This window comes from Hydractinia symbiolongicarpus, chromosome 11 (assembly GCF_029227915.1).
Source record: "Hydractinia symbiolongicarpus strain clone_291-10 chromosome 11, HSymV2.1, whole genome shotgun sequence".
Classification (NCBI taxonomy): Eukaryota; Metazoa; Cnidaria; class Hydrozoa; order Anthoathecata; family Hydractiniidae; genus Hydractinia; species Hydractinia symbiolongicarpus.
In genome coordinates, this window is record NC_079885.1 from 26,626,969 (window position 1) to 26,648,762 (window position 21,794).

The window sequence follows — 21,794 nt, forward strand, 5'->3', positions numbered from 1 at the left end:
AAACGGATTTCCGTGATCTGTATATCGTCAAACATTGCGGTGCCAAAGGAACTAACCCCTCAAGTATCAAATAATATCTGTACTCGCTGATAGACTTCTGCGAATTTTTACTTGCAGAAGACATAGTCATGGCGAATGTAAAGAGGAGAGACATGCACACATTAATTGAAAAAATTAAACAGTGGAGGAAACATTAGAAAAGGCAGGAAAATACTTTAAAACATAAAAGTCTATTGATAATTTTAAGATGCTTGTTGATGAAGAACAGGTAAAACGCTATAATAATAGTGAAAATGCTGCTGCGGTCTTTGAAACATTATGAAACACCGGGAGTATTGCCTCATCAGGGTCACTTGTAAGCAAAGATCCACTTTACAAGTGCACCACCCTCAGGCGTAACGTCAAACATGACAATCGCAGAATTCAAAAGGTCAGAGTTGCAAGAAGATGAGAAATGGCTCATAGAAGTGTGGGATCATAAGACAGTTGAGCACTACAGTCCGGTTAAGGTGATTTTAACAACAAAGAACTACGAACTGTTGAAGATCTACGTCATTAGAGCAAGTCCTCAACTATCCCCAAAATTTGAGAATGTTTTTGTAACTTGGTCAGGACAGAAAATTAACTCTGGTGACGTAAGTAAGGATTTCATTTAGCATGGAAGAAAGCAGGAAACTTTGATAACAAAGATGTACTAAAAAATCTAACTGCGAACATCATAAGGAAATCCACAAGCATCGGATTAAGAGAAAATAAAAGCAAATTTACCGCTGAAGTTGCCAACCTGATGGCGCATAGTAAGAGTACGGCGGAAGACCATTATTACATAAGAAATATGAAAAAGTCAGTCAGTATTGGGACGAATGTGGTTACAGATCTATTCTACAAGAGTGATTACCATGACAAAAACCGACCAATAACTACTACACCTGATAAAACAGCAAATCCGCAATCAGTATGCACCCCTACTTCGCAAAGCAAACGGAAGTTATGGTCTGAAAAAGAAGTGAGTGAAATAGAAACCGCTTTTAAAATTGAGGAAATTAGTTATGGTTTTGTTAAGTAGAAATGTGAGACAATTAGTTCAATAGATGCTTACCCGAGACAAGTATATGTCAAACTCAGAGTGATGAACAAAGTGAAAAGGCCTCCGTCTCAGCGTCGTTGCTTGTTTTCAGAAATTGACTTAGATGTGTTGGTATCTCGAGGAAAGAAATTAATCAAGGGCGGAAAGCTTACTGAAGATAGAGTGGACGAATGTTTTGACGGTACAGGACTTCTAGAAAAGTATTCTTTCAGCCAAATCCGAACTAGATTGTCCTACGAAAGAACAAGAAAAAATAAAAAATCTAAAAGAAAGGTAAGTTGATCGACGATTGTCTTTTTTATTAGTCTATAGTGTATTACAGTGGAGAATTTGATTGGATACTTCCATACCCATTGTCATGAAATTTGGATTTGTTTTGATCTTTACAACAGATGGCGGTTACTTTTTACCTCTCTAAGTTGTGCTCATAGAAAATATACTGTTGGATCACAATTTTTTTTTCAGCACCAAGAGATGCGACAAGCCTACTACTTTGCGTACTTTGAAAAACACTTTCTTGCAAAATTTTTTGCCAGAAATGTCCTTAAGGAACTTTCGACTATTATTATCCGTACGCTTAAAAATTTTTTAAATTATCGTCAAAATTTGATTGTGACTTCTTTAATGCTACGACACTAATTCCATTGAGGTATCATCGAAAAAAAGTTACCGGGCGTCTCTATTTTATCATATTATTAACGAAAAGCTAAATTTTGCTGTTGTAACGGATCATATTTTAAAGAAGTCATACAATCCCCAGCAGTAAAAAGATCTCTTGTATTTCGGGAAAGATGTATGGGAGTAAATGTCAATTTTGACGTCACTGTTTTCTAGCACTGGTTCACAATTTGCATACTTAGAATGGCGTCATTAAATTGATCCGTAAGTTTGTTCACATATCGGCATTTGTGTTATTTTATTTTGTTTTTTAATGTTTTTTATCATCTTTCTATTTTGAGATGAGACTATATGAGATTTACTATTAGTCGTACCATATACACGAATATGTACTTTTGACAATTTTTTTATTTTGTATTCATTCTTACATTATGTTCTAGAAGATAAAGAAATGCGAATTTTTTTGAATCTCTGCGACGAAAAAGTAGATTCTAGCGAATTTTTAACCATTACTCTAAACGGGCAAGCAATAACTTTAAAGTGGGTAGGCTGCAGAATTAGATTTTTCTCACGAGCATAGGTCACGTTAAGAGCGCTGCATTCACCACTCGCGCTTTTTGCGATGCTTGCATTACCAAACAATCTTTAACATAACCCGCGAAGGTACAAAATTAGAAGAAAAATGGCTGTGCTAACTTCATCCAAATTTCTCAACCTTTGGAGTTTTTCTTGTAAAGATATAATCGCAGATCCTAATGCCCGTGTGGACCGTAACTCTTCGAATTAACACCTGGGGTTTTTAATAAATTTTTGATTTATATAGGGGCCGTATTAGAAGGGGGCGTTTATAAGAGAAGGCGCTCAATAAATGTTTGTATTTTTTTCTTTTCTTTTGCCGATGGAATACATATATTTTCATATAATATCTGCATCATTATCAATATCGTCATCACCAATTATATTAAGAGCGTTCAATGTCGGTGATATCTTCTTTCCATACTTCATATAGTATAGGTATTTATCTTATCGGTGAAACTTCCGTTTCGAAGAAAGGCCCTTTTATTAGAAGATCATTGAAAGAGGAGGTGTTTAATCAAGTGTGGGGCGCCTAAAAGAAGAAAGGTATTAACCAAAGCAGAACTAATTCTCTTTGAAAGTATTACCCTGTCGCCGGCAGGTTTCTCAGGAATAAAACGAATATCGCCGGGTGTCTGTAAAAGCCGCCGGCATCTTCTTTTTAACAAATGCTTTTCAAAATATATCGCCTGAACTCCGGAGTAAATCATGGGTAATAATTAAAAATCAGTTTTCATATGGTAAATCTGATTACACGGTAGTAACTTTAGAAGTTGCTCGACCTCATCCCCAAAGCATCTTGTATATTTTCTGACATCGGGACGGCGATACGAACTTTTTCCCATCCTGATATAAATAAAGAAAAAAGTTTGAAATGTGATTGGAAGGGGCTAACTTTGGTACCATCAACCTCGTCCCCAGGGCTTTTTTCAATTATTAGTAATGGGATGGCCCTGGGGACATGGCTGTGGTGCCACTTTAGTATACCAATAATAAAGTGGCAATAAATTCACATGTACGCCTGCAATTTTTAACCTTAACTACTCGCTATATTTGAATTGGTTGGCACCAATACCTTTTATTTGATATGGTATCAATGCAAATCCGTGGTCGAGTCAACAGTTGTTGCGAAATTGTCAATTATTATGAAGTTATCAAACATTATGAGGCCGGTTGCCGTTGGGCGAGTCGCTTATAAGTTTACAAATAATTGATAACAATTTGGAAAATTATTATCAATTATTATCAATTATTATCAATTATTACCAAAAAGGAAAAAACACCAAAAGCCAAGTAACACAGCTCCAAATAAAAGAGATTTTTATTCGAATAATCAGTATTTATCCTAATCTTGTCCAAATAATGACAAAAAAACATTTCTTATAAGTATATGAAATCCTACGGTAGCAAAGAAAAATGATGCAAATCTATCCGAATATTCATATTATAATAATAATAATAATAATAATAATAATAATAATAATAATAATAATAATAATAATAATAATAATAATAATAATAATAATAATAATAATAATAATAATAATAATAATAATAATAATAATAATAATAATAATAATAATAATAATAATAATAATAATAATAATAATAATAATAATAATAATAAAATAACAATAATAATAACAATGACAATGACAATGACAATGACAATGACAATGACAATGACAATGACAATGACAATAATAATAAATGCGCTTGTTTGTTCATGACATGATAATAATATATTATTCAATGACAACGACTGAACTGATAAGTGGTAATGTTTTTTAAATAGATTTAAAATGCAGAACTAAAAACTAAGTATGGATTTGCCTGGAAACAGTTCTAGCGTGATCAGCTTATAGTAAAAAGCAGGAGGTTACTGATGACTCAGTCACTTCTATTACATTTTTAAAAACAACCCGAACTGTTCTATTGAGTGAAATGAATAAAACAAATTGAAATAAGAAACGTGATAAAACACCATAATAAAAAATTAAACCGAATAATAGAGTACCTTACGTGATTAAAATTTCCTGAACTCTGAAGTCAACCGCAAAAATTTATTCACGCGAAGTTTAATTTTTCAGAAACCATCGAAATTTACTTAATTTGAATAATTCGTTTAAATTTAGCATTTTAAAAATCTTTAAATTCTGGTTTATTGCAGCATTAATCCATTTTTCTATGTGGTTGTTTTTTATGCGATGTTGAGAGATAAACTGCTCTTGTAAAAAAAAAATAAAAAAAATTCAACCATCTTTTCTTTATATGGTTCAATACGAAGTTTTTGTTTGTGTTCTCTAAACTGTGATAAAACCTTAGTAAATAACAAACTTCTATTGGACTTGACATCTAACATAACTGTAGTCAGCAAGAAGAAAACGTGCGACAGTACCTTATCATGCTTGGCCCCGAGAGAAATTTTGTAAATTATGCTGTTCAGATCATCTCAAAAAGATTGAATTTATGTGATATAAAATATCATTGATTGTGATAATTCAATAAAAAAGTGTTGCGTTTTTCTTAATTTTAAAAAAAAGGGGGAGGATGCGATTGTCTCCTCAGTTTCACATTCTTTATGGAAAAAATAGGATTATATTCACTAAAAAGAATCATCAAACGAAGTGAAATTACTTCCGAAATATCACGGTAACTGAATTAGTGTCTCCAAGTTGGCATAACATTCTGGCCACGAAGAATTTCTTTCACAAAAGTACATTTATGCTGCGAAACATATTTCTTATACAGGTAGGATTCTATTTGGAAGATTTCGTGTTTTCTATGTTGAATAAGATTATTTGTTTATAAAAAATATCAGCTGAGTTTTGTAAAATATTTATATGTAATTGATAAGGTACGTGCGTAATGAAATAACAAAAATCTACAATAAATATTGAGTTCCAAAGTAATAAAATTCGTGCTGCATTTTCTAGCAGAGAACGACAAAGAAACATGGTAACGAAGTAAAAAGATAATACGCAAAATACATTTCCCAAAACGCAGATATGAACATTTCTAACTTAAACAACACACCACTGATAAAAAACACAACGAAAGCAATACCAGAAGCTGAGACAGAACTATGGTTGGTGTATGGTATAGACTATGTGATTGTAACACTCGCCATTTTATTTCACATGGTTGGTATTGCTTCGTTATGGAAAACAAAAACAAGAGAGATTTCTAATCAAAGCATTCTATTAATACATTTGAGTATGACGTCATTTCCAAGTATCATTCTCAATGCAATTGCTATATACCATAAAGCTCATCAAATTGTCTTTCCAGAAGGATTTGTTGTATCTTATACTGTTTCACATATTTCATACATATTGACTTTGGTATATCTGACATGCGATCGACTTTTGTTCGTTTTGTCGACACTCAAGTATCGCGTGTATATAGTCCGACTTGTTATTATTGTTGCTTTGGTGATACTATGGTGTATCGCTCTTAGTTATGGTTTTATGATGGAATTTGGAAAGCTTGTTAATCATAGCTGGTATGTGCAGAATTCGTCGTACATTTATAACGGCTTTGTTATCGTTTTCACGACTGTCGCATATTTGTCGATTATATTCAAAGTTATAGTTTCGTCGAGACTCGTTGCATCGAGTACAGTGAATACGAAAAAGAAAATTCGTAAATATGTGGTACCATTTTGTATCGTCATGACATTTTTTTTGTTTGTTTTTCTACCAAGTTTGGTAGCCCATGAAATTCTACCAATGATAACAAAGTACTACAGAAGAACATTTCTAATTGGCTTAATTGGATTTAATGTTTTGAACAATGTTTTTGATCCCATGATATACATCTTCTTGCAGCCAAAAATACGAAGGAAATTATTGACGTATATTTGTTCTTTATGTTGTTAATACATTTTTTCTCGCCTTTTTTTTGCGTTATTTATTTCTTATACTAATACGCCAGTTCCAAGTGTCCGTGACAGGCAAGTTCGATTATATTTTCTACTGTTTTCCGCAAAGCCGTCGATAAAACACCCCTTTAAAACTGTATTTTGTATCCTAGATACAAAATTGTTTTTGCTTCTTTAAAGTTGACATTAGACCGTGTCTTTTAAATCTTTTTTAGTGTTTTAGAAATATGCTACGTACATACATATATGTTATTTCTTTGGTGTTTGAATGTTTACTCCACTTGATACTTGATGCATATAAATCACATTTTATGTTTTACTTTCAATTAGCTTCGAAATATTTATATTAATATTCTTTAGTAGCTATTCCTCCATTTTGAATGAAATAAGAGACAAAGTTTTTGAGATTCGACCTCAATGATTTTTACCACAAAATAAACAAGTTCAAAAAATAACATATCACCTTATTCCGGAAATCAATAAATTAGCATAAAGGAAATAACGCGATTGCTTAGAACAACTTACGCGATTTAGCCCAACTAATTTACAAAAAGCAATAAAATAACGCGAATTAAGAAGTATGTTTTTCTGTATCGCGAAAATAGGTTTATAGACAACCTGTATCTCTTGTTTTTCTTCAAAACGTTTACAATATCAGCTGCCTTGCAGCCTGCCATAATCACATTAGGTGAGTGAACTGCATCAGGACAATACAAAATGTTTTTAGTCGAAATATTTTTTAGTCAATGAAACAAGGAAAACAGTGTGTATATGTGAATATTGTGTTGTTGTTGGTAGAAAAATATATTTTTAAAATTTAAATACAACTTTTAAATTAAAGAATAACTTTTTCAACGTCGGATATTTGCGTTACACTTTAATATTGAACATTTATGCCTCGTTAATTTCCTAGAATAAGGTATCCATTTTTGTTTACAATTTCTCAGTGTGATTGTATCTACCAAACAATTTATTTTGATATTTATAATCAACATAACAAATGAGAAAAGCTACGGGCTCAAATTATTTTTATTAACACTAAGAACAACCCGAGCTAAAGTTTGGCATGAAATAAGAATAATTCTAGACGTAAATTCTCTTGCATCAGGTAACCAACATTCTTCACAGAACGACCATAGGACGAGCATCAAACCAACAGACTACAAGGACTATCAGAAAAGTAACAGCGAACCAGCAGTATGGTGACAGAAACACCAATCCGAATAGTTACAGTCACAAAAAAACACAAGTGAGAGGGAACGAACATTTGACATTTGTAAGAAGATTTGTGTTGCTGTTTTTCAAGAACCCATTTCATTTCGCGTTAAGCCAAAAATATCGCGAAATCGAGAAATTCGTTTTTGTGAAAATTTATTTCATTAAGTGAGATGTTAACCCTAAAGGACTGTTTTAGAGGAGGAGTTGAGCTACCCAATGGTACCAAGCATGAACCGTTTTCATAAACCGCGGCTAAAATTCCAGAAGCTGATAATGTGTTGACTGAAAAAGGGATCTTTTTAAAAAACAGGTCGATTTCCATTAAGTTTATATGCTATTTTGTTTTCAAATGCTGCAAGCAATGTAAAGGGTCGTGCAATTATTTTATTTTCAAGTGATCTGATTGGCTATCGCTTAAAAGCTCCCTCACAACAAGTTCGTTCAACTTTGCAAGGGAGCTTTTTTCTATCGCTGCACCACAAAAATTTCTGAACCAGCGGCGTTTTTTGTCTATTGCGCTCTATGGAAAATACACCTTTAAGGCTTAATTTGTTTATTTTAATTAAAGACGGGAATGAAACAGACATACACTTTATTTTACGTGCACAAGGGAACAATAAAAGTCAACCAACCGTGTCTTTTGTAAAATATTTCTTTAAATTAAACAAAAACGATTGCAAAAGCATGCAAAATACATAAAAATACTTATTCAGCAAATACGACATAATACTAGGGCTATTCAGCATATCAACTTTGCTTCGTAGAAACACAAGAAAGTCGCGCATTGGACTACTCGAGTGTGAAGCAACTGACTGGTAACAAACTTTAGGTGAGATTTTCTCTGGAAAAATATTTCGCGCTCAAAGGTTTTAGCGTACTTTTTAGCAGCGCTTGGAATTATATATTTTTAAAACCTACTGCACTCAATTCCCGGGTTTTTAAAAACAAAAGTCTAAACTTTACATATAAAATAACTGACCTAGAGAAAAGGCTTTAAAAAACAGGAAAAACATGCAAGAAAATGTTATGTAGGGTGTTTATATATATAAAAGTTTTTTTTTATTAAAAAAAATAGCTAAATTAAAACCTTTGTTATCTTATAAACCATTTTTTGCAAACATGAATAAATGGTTTAAATATTAAAATGTTGCAGTGTCCAGGAAAATTCTTATTTAATAAAAGGCTTACAAAGCTTATGAGTAATATTTGAGGTATTACATAACCCAGTTTGACAAATACTTTTGTTTTCCCCCCGTGTCAGACTTTCCCGCCACTACTGTTAACATAGTTGGTCTCCTTTGTTGCTAATTTCTCCTACATAGTGGTTTTTTTCACGTCCAGGAAATAAACAATCACATAGCGAGGGCAAGTTTTCTTTCGCCCACTGCGAAAGTAACAAAATTGGCAAAGTTTATAGATGACTTTTACGCCGGTTTTTTATTGTCACCAGTCTCCAAGTGATTAAACTCTCGCTTTTATCCTTACCGAAAACCACACGAATAAAACAACATTCTAACCTCGCATCAAGATTGATTTAAATTTAAATGTTCAAAGATTGTCAGTAAAAGTACAAGGAAACCTTCTTCACATAATTATTAGGTTAAAACTGTAATGGTTAATAGTTGTCTCAATCAATGTGGCCTTTGCAGATACTACGCTTTTTTTTATTAAAATATATTTTATGTGCATAGCTAGTAGGCTAAATGTGATGGTTTTTTAAGAATAGTTATCTTGTCGTGCAATTATGATGAATGAAACTACATCAGCTTTTCTCAGAAATTAAACATATCATTGGGCGTTCCATTTATTTTACGTTGAAGTTGTTTCCAAACTCTGTGATACTTTAGAAGTCAATTCAAAAAAGTATTCTATAACTTTATTTATATATGTATTTAGAATAGCTAATAATGTTTTTTTTTCAAAAAGATTGCAGAAGAGGAACATAAAAAGTTCTTGACAAATACTGTTTAGAATGTTGTAATGTCATCTTTAGCGTAGGCTGTATGGTCTTTATTACTTCATTTCAAAAATAAACAAAAAAGTATAAGCGATTAGTTGTTAGCCCGTTTCAATTTCATTCCCAGCTTCATAAATTTCATCAATCACGTGCAAAAATTTAAATGCTGTAAATATATCGAAAAAAAAAGAGCTTTTAGGGGGTTTAAGATCAAATGGGATATAAAAGTAAATGTTATGGGGACTTAGGAGAATTCTTTGTACACGTGTGAAGTTGTGTCAGATAAACCGTAAAAAACTTAAACACTTGTAAGGGATTAGAAGCAGGACACATTATTTTATCTTGTACCAAGTAAAACCAGGCTGTTTCATGTTGTGGCACAACTCTTGTTTCTGATATAGTGTTTTTAAGTTCTAGTATTTAGCAATGAGTCAAACGTGTTTCTTTTTTATGTAAAGATAGTAAATTCACAGTTCAATCTACACACTTAATTTATATACTATAGTTTCATGGCATTGTTTCCTTAGTGGCATCTTTCTCTCGTTTCCTTCATGACATTATTTTCCTACGTGATGTAAGCGTTAGATTTATTTTAAACTGAAAAAGAGACCCAAGCCTCACAGTCGCAACATTTTGAGGTAAAATCAAAGAAAAATATTTTAATGGAATACATTTTTGTAATTTCTTTTTTTATTTTTTTTTTACTTTTTAAGAACTCAAGTTTTAAGGCTATTCTGACTTTACAAGAACAATTCTCTATTCTTGATTTTTTAAAAATCAGCAATCCTGCTGTCGTTACTGCTTAAAATTCAAAGTCCCTGCAGATAAAAGTTTAAAAAATTTCAAAGATGACCAAAAATGAAATATATCGTGGTCGGTTACCGAATCTTTTATCTTCAGCGTAACCTCACTGACAAAATTTTGTTCGAAGTTTTTTATTTGTACAAGAAAATCTTTTCAATCTAAATCATTAGCATTTAGTATGCAGACAAATATTCAGAAAGTCTCGTGTCTACTCCCTTTTCGATATATTCTTATCGCGTAGTGTGAGTACACTTTGTACGTATAAAAATGTGAGAACAAAAAAGGAACGTAAGGCTAGATTTCCACCAGTGCGAATTTGTCTGTCGCGCATTGGACATGTTTGCAAATATGAGGCCAGTATGTCGAATGTTTATTCTTCACTATAATCTTTCCTTCTACTTTGTTTCTCCGGATTGTATCAGGCACTTTTTTGTCGGAGCATTGGCAGGAATGGGATCTGACACCGTCAGGTAGCCCACATTGATATCGTTTATGTCTGTAAAGGTAGCAGCAAATGAGTAGAATAATTTTGGTTTGACAAGCTCATTTTCAAATTTCAGCATTTTGTTTATTGTATATTTCGAACGACGTCAGAAGATTGCATCTCATTGTACATACGCAACCACCCCCATTATATGTAATATATTCATGGTAGCAGTACCAGCACAACATTTTACCCTTTACAAGGAACTGACGCCCACAGGTGCACCTGTCGTATGCATCCAATATACGTTCACAGTCGTTGCAATACTCCATTTTTTTATCGCAGCTACAAGGACGATGATCATCTTAGAATGTCTCATCCATTTATTCACCCTCTCCTCTGATTTTTCTAATGCCAGTGCCAACGGCACCAGTGGCAGGGAGATACCAACGCCAGCCATGAAGGTCGTGACTGTCGCACTTCCAAATACACTGAATTTTGATTGACAGTTAATGCAATTACAACTATGTTATAAGATTTGAATCACCCCCCCCCCCCCCCCAAAAAAAAAAAAGGTAGCTCCCGTCACACATATTTGAGCACCTAGGGCGCCTTTTCAACAGCTTTATTGTACATGTCTTGCGTTCTGAACTAATCCGGGACATGCCTGAACATGTGGGGATCCCCTTCAACAACCCCATTCGACATGTCTTATGACTTGAATTGATCCGGCACATATTGGAGCACCCCGGGATCTTTTTCAGTAGCCTTATCACACATGCCCTGCGTGCCCTCTGAACATGCCCTCTGAAAATATCAGAATCCCCCTTAACGGCTTTGTTACACATGTCTTGCGTTTTGAACTTGTTGGGGACATACTCGAACATATCAGAATCCTCCTCAATGGCTTTGTTACACATGTATTGCGTTTTAAAACGGTCCGGGACAAGCGGTAGCATAAGGGGCTCCTTTGCACCAACCTTGTTACACATGCCCTGCGTCTTTAACCGGTCCGGGATAAACGCGAGCGCATATAACTTCTCCTCAACAGCCTTGATCCAATTTTCCTGGCTTGCAATATCGTTCTTGAGATGTTGAAGCAGATCCTTCTTGCGCAGTCTCTGAAAGCCTCTACATAATCCACGACCTTTTGCGATATCTCGTAGTTGTTTGACAATGCTTAATAAGGAATAACCATGGCTAGGCATGGCTAAGCGTCGCATATTAGGGACTTGTTTTGGCTGACCGTGGGCGTGCGCGTGTGCGTTTTAGGGGCTGTGCTAGAACATACATTTCTCTATCTCTAATACTCACCCGATTCAGGTAAGTCTCTCCCGATCGGGTGGTTGCGCACTCACTCAATCGGCACTGACTAGTCCAGTTTTTTGGACACAGTAAAACCTAGCCGTATGTATGCATGTATGTATTAAACATATTATACATTTATAGGATTTTTACACAGTTTGTAGTAGCCAAATTTTAAAAATAAAATGTTTTTAAAATGAAGAATCAGATAAATCGTATTCAATCTAATTCAGTCTAAAATTTTCATTTTTCTCTTTGACTTCCACAATTGTTCTAAGGTTGGACATCTACGTCCATAGATTGGGCCGTCCAGTCTTCAGACTGACCACCCATTTGACGGTTTTTTTTAATAACTCTTTAATGCTATGTTACATGGCTACAATACTTACCGAGTTTTAATATTTATCTATTAGACACCTGCATGCAAAATTTTTAGGTCCCATACCTTTCAGAGGCTGTGATATTGGTTATTACTCGAAACTACCCATAAGAATCTCTATGAAACTCTTATAATAGGAAAAAGATAATAACCCTTGTTAGGATTATGTTTAGAACTTAAAAATTACAACACAAATTTGTTGCATGTTTTGGTCACGTAGCTAATCCGATTTCCCGATTTTTTCGGATTTTATCCGAAAATCGAAAAAAAACGGATTTTCGGGCAATATTTGGCAATTTTTTATACGATCTATGTAAAAACCGGTAAATATGTTAAATAACATTTATTTAGCTTTCAGAAACTTCAAACAGAATGTAAAAATTCGCTCTAGAACAAAAGTAATTAAATTTTAAGCAGATAGTGGCATTTTGAACAAATTTCAAGCTTTTAATGACGTCACAGAAAATGTGCTGACGCAAGCAAAAATTTATTGCTGCCATTTTGTCCCTTTTGTGACGTACTATAAGTGTGGCAAGTTTGACTTATCCCCCCCCCCCCCCGGGTCATAATATGTTCGAAAAACCCCGGAGCGAAATAGGGTTAAGACGGGGCGCGCGCTCCAAGATTGGACAGAACAGAGCCACCACAGAAAACAGATAGGACACTTTTACTGACAGTTTTATTAATTTGTTTTGACTGCTTGCACGTAGTATACCAATCAATCAAACAAAATTATTTCAACAAAAAAACCTTTCATTTATTAAACGCACAAGTGTATAATCATAATTGATGAAATGATTGTACTTGTTGAATAAACAATAAGAGATGGAACATAACGCCGATGAAATTTATTTTCCATGTTTAAAATGCCAAAGAACTTTCAAAACCTTCCGGGGATGTCAACAACACAATAGACAGTGCAAAGGACAACAGAACGAAAATGTAGCCGCAGAAAATGACAGAAAGAACACTGGTAGTGAAAATTAGGAACTTAGCGAAGAAATAAAATACCGGAATAAAATTTCTGAAGCATACGATCTCTTAGTGTACTGGAAACGAAACCTGTTTGATCTTCCGAAAGGGGCTGCTGGTAGATCATTTATTATTGAACTTACCAAACTTTTTAATGAATGGTCTTCAAAATCACCAAATCGAGACATCTGCCTAAAAGCAGCGATGGTCGTCCAATCTCTCATGCTACAGAAGACCTCAACCAAATGTAAAGCATCAGAAATTAAAAAAACATTTAGAACGACGAATTGAACTATGGAAGAAACGAGACATTGATGCATTAATTGACGAGGCTATCCAAAAAAGACTTCCCCGAAACTTGAGTAAGCAAAAGAACACGGAAGAATTAGCTGGAAGGTTTTCTTACTTAATACTGGAAGGCAAAATAAACTCTGCTATACGTTTGTTAGATGAAGAGGCAAATGGGGGAGTTTTGCCATTGTCAGACGTTGTTATAAAAAATCTGAAACAAAAACACCCTGACGCCAGTCCTGTAAATGATACCATGATATTGCACGGTCCTCTCAACCCGTCAACGACATTGTTTTTGACGGTATAAACGCAGAGCTTATCAGAAAGTGTGGTACGAAAACAAAAGGTTCTCATGGTCCATCCGGTCTGGACCCAGATTCCTGGAGAAAAATCACGAGTAATGCAACCTGAGGAAATGCTTCCGATGATCTATGCCATGCTGTAGCAAATATGACCAGACAACTATGCACACTGACCTTAGAAGATCCAGAAAGCATTGAAACACTGATAAACTGTCGCCTAATTCCTATTGATAAATGTCCTGGTGTACGACCGATTGGAGTAGGAGAAGTACTCCGCAGAATTATGGGAAAAGCTGTCATGTTAATAGTGAAACCTGACATTTTAAATTCGACGGGTTACGAGCAAATGTGTGCAGGTCAAGAAGCCGGTTGTGAAGTGGCAATACATGCGGTACATGATTTGTTTGAATGTGATTCCACACATGGGTTTATCCAAATAGACGCAAACAAAACTTTCAATTCGATAAATCGGAAATTGCTTCTTCACAATATAAAGATATTATGTCCTGAAATTTCAACATATATAAACAACTGCTATGTAAGACCAGCTCGTTGTTCATAACAGGTGAAAAAGAGATATACTCAAACGAAGGAACCACACAAGGAGATCCCATAGCGATGGGCATGTATGCTCTTTGGCTAATGCCCTTACTTCCAACGATTATGGATGAGGATAATACAAATCTTTTTCAAGTTGCCTTTGCCGATGACTTAACTGGCGTTGGAAAAATAACTGAATTAAAGCAATGGGGGATAAAACTACTAAATTATGGACCTTATTTAGGTTATCACGTAAACGAAATCAAGTCATGGATTGTAACAAAAGAAGAACGCCTTGATTTCGTTAGAGAAACGTTTAAAGATTTTAACATCAAAATTACTACAGATGGCCATCGTCACCTAGGTTCTGTGGTGGGTACTCGAGACAACAAAGAGTGTTTTGTAAAGGAAAAAGTTATCGAATGGGTAAGACAATTCAACAAACTCTCAGAATTTGCATGCACTCAACCACATGCTGCATTTTCTGCATTCATCCATGGGTTGAGACATCGGTACACCTACGTAATGAGAACAATTACGAGTATTTCTAGCCTTTTCGAGCCACTAGATCTTGCCATAAACACGTTTATTAAAGTGTTATTTCAAGGGTATGCATTTAATGAGGAGGAAAGAACACTCTTTTCATTACCAGCAAGACTTGGTGGGATGGGTCTGATAGTTCCATCAAAAATCAGTGACCAGGAATATCAAAACTGGCGGGATGTTACGAAAGCTACCACCTTGAACGTAATCGGTAAAACGAAAATCTTCACCGACGGCAGTAAAGAAATAAGTAAGCTGAAAGCAAAAATCCAAAATGAGAAGAGAAAGCAAAGCACCGCTATCCTAGAAGAACTTCAAATGAACATGAACTGTAAATTTAAACTAAGATCTGTAGAAGCTGCTGGAGAAAACGGAGGATCAATATGGCTCTTAGTTATTCCCTTAAAACGATATGGCTTCTTTCTTATAAGCAAGCATTTTGGGATGCGATTAGAATTAGATACAACGTGCCTTTAGAAAGAATGCCTACAACATGTGTATGCGGCCGTCCCTTTGACCTCCAGCATGCGCTCTCGTGTGCAAAAGGTGGCATGATCATCTCAAGACATAACGAGCTAAGAAATATGACTGCCGAGATACTTGGGAAGATATGTGCACATGTTGTTATTGAACCAACGCTCACCCAATTGACAGGTGAAGAATTTGTACACGCCTCAGCAAACACATCAAATGAAGCAAAAGCTGATGTCAGCAAGAGGATTCTGGATCAGAGGACAAACGGCTTTTTGCGACGTCAGGGTTTTCAACCCAATTGCCAAATGTAATTTGAATCAGAGTCTTCCAGCTGCACACATGAAGAACGAAAATGAAAAGAAAAGACAGTATAACCAACGTATACTGCAGGTTGAAAACGGGTCTTTCACCCCTCTTGTTTTTACGTGTTTTGGTGGAATGAGTCGGGAATGTAGTCGTTTCTATTCTCAAGCGGCCGAACATCTAGTTGCAAAAAGAAAGGTTACCAAAAGAATGTCCAGCTTATGGATTAAGACGAGATTGAATTTTGCTTTGTTGAGGAGCTGCCTACTATGTCTTAGAGGCACATGAACAGCAACAAATGTGATAATGAGTGACGTTGACCTCTCCAGAGTATTGTATCAGAATGTAACATCGATTCTAACAATATCTAAATTTATTTATTAAATCAGCGAATTCGACGGCGAGTTTTGTTTGTTTTGATTTTGCATCGAACTGCGCATGCTCAGATACAATCCGCCGTCGAATTCGCCGCTCAATTCGCTTCGTGAAAATCCCCCGACGATGCCAACGAAGGAACATGATGACGAAGGCCATTTTGGTTTTGAATGTTGTCGTGGTCCAGTGAAGGTTCTAGCGCTGCTTGACCTTTTTTTTCTTCTAAAACCTTTATATTTTGTATTATTTGTTTTCTATATGTTTTTACACGTAAGATAAATATATTGTCACGTTTTTTAGCTATGTACAAATCTTAAACGCACCATTTTTAGGATTTTTGGCTAGGAACGAAGATTTTTAAGGATCATTCTACACAAAGCCATGTAGCTAGCTACCCTTAGTTATTACTATTCAGTTTGATATAATAGCTTTTTATCCTAGCCAATATTTTTATGTCCAAGTTAGCTCCTTTGGCCACCTTCTAGCTAGCTCTGAATAAAAAGTGAAAGTAGCCAAATGCACTGTGTTTGACTGCAACACAATTCTTAATTATTGTGCTAAATAAATGCAGTTAGGCAGCAACCACTTTTATTACTGTTATGAAAACTTATGCTGCAAAATAAAATTGCTCAATATTTTAACTAAACAGGATAACGACAGGCGGTTTCCTGGATTTTTTTAACCGAAGTTGCAATAAAGATATTTAAAAGTTGTACTTGGGGCACTTGGAAAGAATGGAGGAGGATAATTGGGTAAGAAAGTGTAGAGACCTGATAGTTAGTGGGGCAAAGCCCAGAGGCAGACCGAGAAAGACTTGGCAGGAAGTTATAAGGACAGACTTGATACAGAGAAAGTTGAGTTTAGATCTGACACAGTCTAGATCAGATTGGAAGAGGGTCATTAATACACCCCATCCAACCCATGCTAGCATGGAAAGCGGACGTTAAGCCGAGAATGATGATGATGATGATGATGATGAAAAGTTGTGTTATGCCTATACTCATCTCTGCGACACTGTGAGCTGTTTTCTGTTTTTTTGTTTTACCAAAGTTGCAATAACAGTTTTTTTGGAAAAGGCTATTACACCTACCTACATGGATGTGTCACACTGTTTACCTGTACTAAGCACTCAGCTGTTAGTAACATTTCTTTCAAATAAAATTTACTTGATTAAAAAAAACACGTTTGATTGCATTTGGTACTTGCATTGATTTCATCATAAACTAGATGTTTATGCTATGACGGGGTGACAACGAATTGCAATCTGTGTTTTTATTTCAGCTTAAAATGTGGAATGTTTAAAAAAAATTATTACACCAGGAACACCATGAATTGTGTGCACTTTACTCAATTTACTACATACTATATACCTGTACTAAAGCGCTTTACCTGAATATGTAGCATATTTGATGGTTCTTATTAATCATGGGGTAACAGTTACTTGTAGCTTAACCCGGCGTTTCAACAGAGTGTATCCTGTGTCATGATTAATTTGTTAACCTTAGTGCAACTTATTCTGCAAAATAAAATAATATTGATTTTTTTTGCTATGATGGGGTAACTGTTTATGCTAAAATGGTATTTAGCATAAACACGTGCAACTAAGCGCTTAGTCCAGTGTTAACGACAGTCTGTTTTCTGTGTTTATGTTAGACCAAAGTTGTGATAAAGTTTTTTTGGAAAAAGGTATTGTACCTACATGAATGCGGGAATTGTTTACCTGTACTAAGCGCACTGCCCGGAGTAACATTCACTTTTGAACTTTGAACGACATATGTATACCTGTACTAGAGTGCTCCACCTGAATTTGTCGCACAGTTTACGGTTCTTATTAATTGCGCTACAGGATTGTTAAATGCTGGGTAACACATTTACTTGTGACTTACCCCGGCGTGCAACGCCATGTCCTCGGCTAGTGTAAACAAATTAACGAAAAGTGTTGTTGATCAAAATGTGAATAAAGTGAAATGAATGCAACGTATTAGCATCAATGTGAAATAAGTTTAACGATGTAGCTATTTTCAAGTTTTACGATTTAATAATAACAATTACATAAATATTACGGTCCCCAAATTTTTCCTGTTTCCCAGTCTTTTCCCTATCATTTCCACTCGACTTATCAGTTTCGTGATCATTTACCCTTGTTTCCAGCCCGTTTTACTCCGTTTCAGCTATTTCACCCAGTTTCTTCATAGTTTCCCCTGTTTCCCCTGCATTTCACCTCAAAGTACTTACGGTTTTACTTAAAGCTCAGTTCTTTAAAATATGTTTTAATTTTGTAAAAAAGACTTTTTAATTTTTTAAAGTAGATAAAATGGCAGAGGTAAAAGAAGGATTGAAAGATTTGACGCTTAAAGAAAAGAAACCAATAAACCCTATCCTCCGAACCATCTTACAAGGTGTTGCTGATGAAAACTGTCCTTTCTCAAAACTCACTGGTATGCCACATATTGTGCAAATGATATGGCAGAAAGTGTTAGCAGGTATGAGAATGCATATCAAATTTGGGAAAAATGAGGATTATGAAAAGAATTTCGAGCCACCTCCTGCTTTTAAAACACAAACTGGTTTTCAAGCTCGTTTTCCAGTGAAATTTCCTGAACCAACTGATATCAATATCAATATGATGCCTTTCATTATGGATCTAGAATTTGAAAACACCAAATTGCCTGATTATCTGGAACCATATTTTGATATTATTGAAACAGCTTTTTATGATTTTCGTGATAATGATGAGCTGGGCAAAGTTGGATATTTGACAATCCATGAAAGTTTGGTTGAGGAAGGAACATCGCAACGAAGACCAGGTCTACATACTGAATCTCCTGGAGTCATTTATGTCAAAAATAAAATGGATGATAAGAAGTGTGAAGAATTGTGCATTGAGAAGGGTTCTGGTTTCGATCAAATCTATCCTTTGCCTGTTTGGTGGGGCAAGTTAGGATACAAAAGTTGCCACAACCCTTTTGGTGGGATCTACATGGCTTCAACCGTTGACGATTCTTGTGAAGTTTGGGATTGTCAAATCGAAGCAGATAATAATGGTAACGAGTTGATCCGCAAATATGGAGATATTGAGCATCTTAGAAGTTTCTTGCCAGAATCCACGAAAATGAAAGCTAATGTGCTTTATTGGATTACTGACAGAACACCTCATGAGTCTTTGCCAATTAAAAAAGGAACTTACAGACAGTTCTTCAGACTTGTGACACACAAAGTTTCAGTTTGGTATGAAGATCATTCAACTAAAAATCCTAATGGTGTGGTTCCTGATCCTAAGATGACAAGGATAGTAAAAGGATCAAAATTTGATAAAGACTATGTAACTGTTATTGGGTAAAGACTGTTCAGGATTTGAAGTCTATTTTGAATAAATTGACTTTCTCTATGATCTAACAATCTTTTTGAAACCCTGTTTTTAGAGTGCAGTATTTGGTCTTCTAATAACTATTTAAGAGGGTCTTTCACATTTAAACTAAAATATTTGCTGAAAATTTGTGGACATCTTTAGTATATCCTCTATTGTTTCATCTTTTACTTCTTTTTACTTAGTTTACCTTTCATGCTATTTTTTATTTTTACCTATGGTGCTTTTAAGTTAGATGTTTCATTATGTTTTTATCTTTGTTATTTTTGGATACTTTTCTCTCACTACCAATACAGATTAACTTCTATTATACTTTTTTATAAACACAATTTAAATTATTATTGTTATATTATTTAACCTTTTTTTTATTCGTCAATTTTTGTTATCATTCGTATATCGGGCGAACAACAATTTTTTTTAGGTGTTTGATGCTCGACGAGACCACCAAACACTTTTTTGTGGGTCACTCGGTATTAAAATTTATTACAAAACATCACATTTTATAGTTTAATTTTTCGAGATTTGCATCACGGACAATTTTTTGAAATACATTACAATACACTCTTTTGAAAATATTACCTGCGTTAATTTTTTGTTTGATAAATGCACCATCATTGTTTTGGTCATACTTGTTCACTTTTGACTTGCAGGAAAATTAGTTTTTCTAACTCTTCTCCTAAGATACATCATTTATAGATTAAAGTTTGAGAAATTTCCAACAGCATTTTTACTAAGAATTCCACAAAACTTGCTTAAACTGCCATAAATTTCTTACACAAGATGTTAAAATTATACAACGGTTCCAGATTGTATTCTTCTTTTCTTCTAGCAAAATAAACAAAATAAAATAGAAATTCATTGGTTGTTTTGAGAAGATATTGATTTGTGTTTGAAAAGTTAAACAATTTTAAAACTTTCAAATGGAATGTTTAGTTGAGGAAACCAACAATCTTACTTTGAAAACTCCATTACACCTTATTGCAAGAATCATTTTACTTGGTGTACATGATGAAGACAGCCCAATATAGAATGGTATTCCTCATGGTTTACAAATGATATGGAGTTATGTGCTAACGGTGAAAATACATATCAGACCCTGCTTTAATGAAGATGATTGCCATTATCATTTTGTTCACCCGGAACCTTTTCTAGGCTGTTGCAGCTTTCAGTTCCAACAACTAATCAAATTTCCAAAATTAATGTTAATATGATGCCTTTTATAATGGCTCTAAAGTTTAAGAACACAAAGTTACCAAATTATTTAAAGAAATATTATAAAAAGTTCATCCGAGAAATTTTTGATATGCATCCGTACAGATATCAGGAATTTGGTAAAATTTGTTACTTGACAAATCATGAAAGCGTGGTTGAGGAAGGAAATTTGCAACGAAGACCAGGTCTACACACTGAGTCTCCTGGTATTATTTATGTTAAAAATGAAATTAATGATCAAGATTCGAAGAAGTTATCTATTATTGAGAAAGGGGAAGTAGGTGAAGTATATCCCATGTCGAGCTTGTGGGGTCGATCAAGGTATTATAGCGGGGATAAGGTATCAGGAGGAATATACATGGCCTCAAATATAGAAGATTCTTGTGAAGTTTGGGATTGTCGAATCGAAGCTGATAGCAATGAAAATGAAATTATCGGTAAACATGGTGATGTTGAGCATTGGAGGAGTTTTTCACCCAAGAGATGAACAAAACTGAGAGCAAATACTATGTATTGAATAACTGACCGAACACCTCACGAGTCTTTGCCTTTACAGGAAAAGACGCATAGACAATTCTTCAGACTTGTGACACACATAGTTTCAGTTTGGCACGAAGATCATTCAACGAAAAATCCTAATGGGTTGTTCCCGAGCCTAAAATCACGAGAATCGTGATCGTGAGAATTTGATAAAGATGTCCTAACTGTTGTAGCGTAAAAAACCATCATCAATAAAAAGCCTCTTTTTGTGTCAATGATTTCCAGGGAAACATCTTTTGTGTGTGAAATGAAAATTAAGGTAATGTCGAGAAAAGAATTTTTTTATTTTGTTTCATTTGATTTTTTGGTTACTTCTAATGCAGTGCAGGCTGGTCCTTGGCTTTCCCTCGGCATCTGCCATAGTGTTACTATATTATCTCTGGGGCTGTTCACCTTGTTAAACTATTCAATTTTTCCCCAATACCACACTCCACAGTTAAACATTATATGTAGCTTATCTTTCTATTTTATGATATTTTTTACTCCGGTCAATTATACTCATGTGCATTTAATTTCAATAAAAATGTATATTATATTTAAATTAAATTTATACAGCATGCATACATATTTTGAATTTATATTTTGTAATCATAAACATTAGAACTTGCCATATTTAATAAGCAA

The 21,794-nt window shown here is 34.6% G+C and overlaps 1 protein-coding gene across 1 annotated transcript; it reads left to right on the forward strand.

Moving 5' to 3' along the window:
* Positions 1-15,756: 15,756 nt before the first annotated feature.
* Positions 15,757-21,794, forward strand: LOC130614321 (uncharacterized). The gene has a single exon (XM_057435748.1). It carries the CDS (start codon positions 18,366-18,368, stop codon positions 19,389-19,391), a length of 1,026 nt encoding a protein of 341 aa, XP_057291731.1. The 5' UTR covers positions 15,757-18,365; the 3' UTR covers positions 19,392-21,794.

Coding starts and splice junctions, on each gene's coding strand:
- LOC130614321 (XM_057435748.1), top strand. CDS start 18,366: ATGGCAGAGGTAAAAGAAGGATTGAAAGATTTGACGCTTAAAGAAAAG.